Raw genomic sequence first — 968 nt, forward strand, 5'->3', positions numbered from 1 at the left:
TGGGGTGGAGACAAGAATAAGGGAGGGGGGGGGAAACAGAAAGGGAGAGGGAGAGACAGGGTGGGGGTTGGGGTTTGTGGGGCACAGGAGGGTTAGTGGAAAATCTTTGGAAATTCAACGAAAAATTGTGGAAAATCTTTGGAAAGACAAGGGAATCTTTGGACACAATCTTTGGTAAAATATCAAAAAGGAAAAAAATCTTTGTGCGGTTTTAAAAAGTCAGAATATTTTTGCAAAGACTGAAAAGTCAGAAGATCTTTGGTAAAAGTTTTGGTCAACACAATTAGGTCATAAAAGTGCAGAAGAATAAAAGTGTTTTCAAGAGAGTAACAAACACAAAAAGAAGAAGAGGGAGAGATCAAGGATGACAGAAGTTTGATAGGAAAGAAGAAGTAACCCACACTAGAGCCCCCAGCAACCACTCACTGACTAAGACCAAGACTCACTGAGTATATTGTTGGCATTAGCAATAGCCTCAGCCAGTTCTGCCATCGACACATCCCTGTGGAACGGGTCGTACACCTCTTCCACCCTCTCAACCACCACTCCCTCCTCCTCCTCGCGGTTGCCGAGGAAACGGTGCAGGTATCTCTTGGCTGTGTCCAATTTGCTGGTCCTGGGAACGTCATGTGATGGAACGGGGGGAAAAAGCAAGGGGGGGGCAATTAGCGGACGAAAAGAAATGTATGCAAATTAAGACTGAACAAGAGGGGAAAATAAACAGGCATAAGTATGGTCCAACCTCCTATAACGGCCACCTGTCCTATTCCTAAACAATCACTTGTACAAACGGTCATTTCCTACTTCCTCCACTGCATTTTGAACATTCTATAATCATAATAAGAAGACATCTACCTGTCTTTGTTGATTTTCCCATGGGTAATGGGGGTCCATGATCTTACGTACAGTGTATTATGATAATATTATGAATCCCACATCTTTTTACTTGTGTTCTCTCCCTCTCTCTC

At 43.3% G+C, this 968-nt stretch overlaps 1 protein-coding gene across 1 annotated transcript in view; it reads right to left on the minus strand.

Moving 5' to 3' along the window:
• The window catches only part of LOC118478976, an 8028-nt gene that overhangs the window by 1155 nt on the left and 5905 nt on the right, over positions 1-968 (minus strand). Inside the window, exon 2 of the mRNA XM_035973542.1 lies at positions 444-616. Within this exon, the coding sequence (XP_035829435.1) occupies positions 444-616 (173 nt within the window). The remainder of the gene's footprint in view (positions 1-443; positions 617-968) is intronic.

This window comes from Aplysia californica, unplaced genomic scaffold (assembly GCF_000002075.1).
Source record: "Aplysia californica isolate F4 #8 unplaced genomic scaffold, AplCal3.0 scaffold01382, whole genome shotgun sequence".
NCBI lineage: Eukaryota > Metazoa > Mollusca > Gastropoda > Aplysiida > Aplysiidae > Aplysia > Aplysia californica.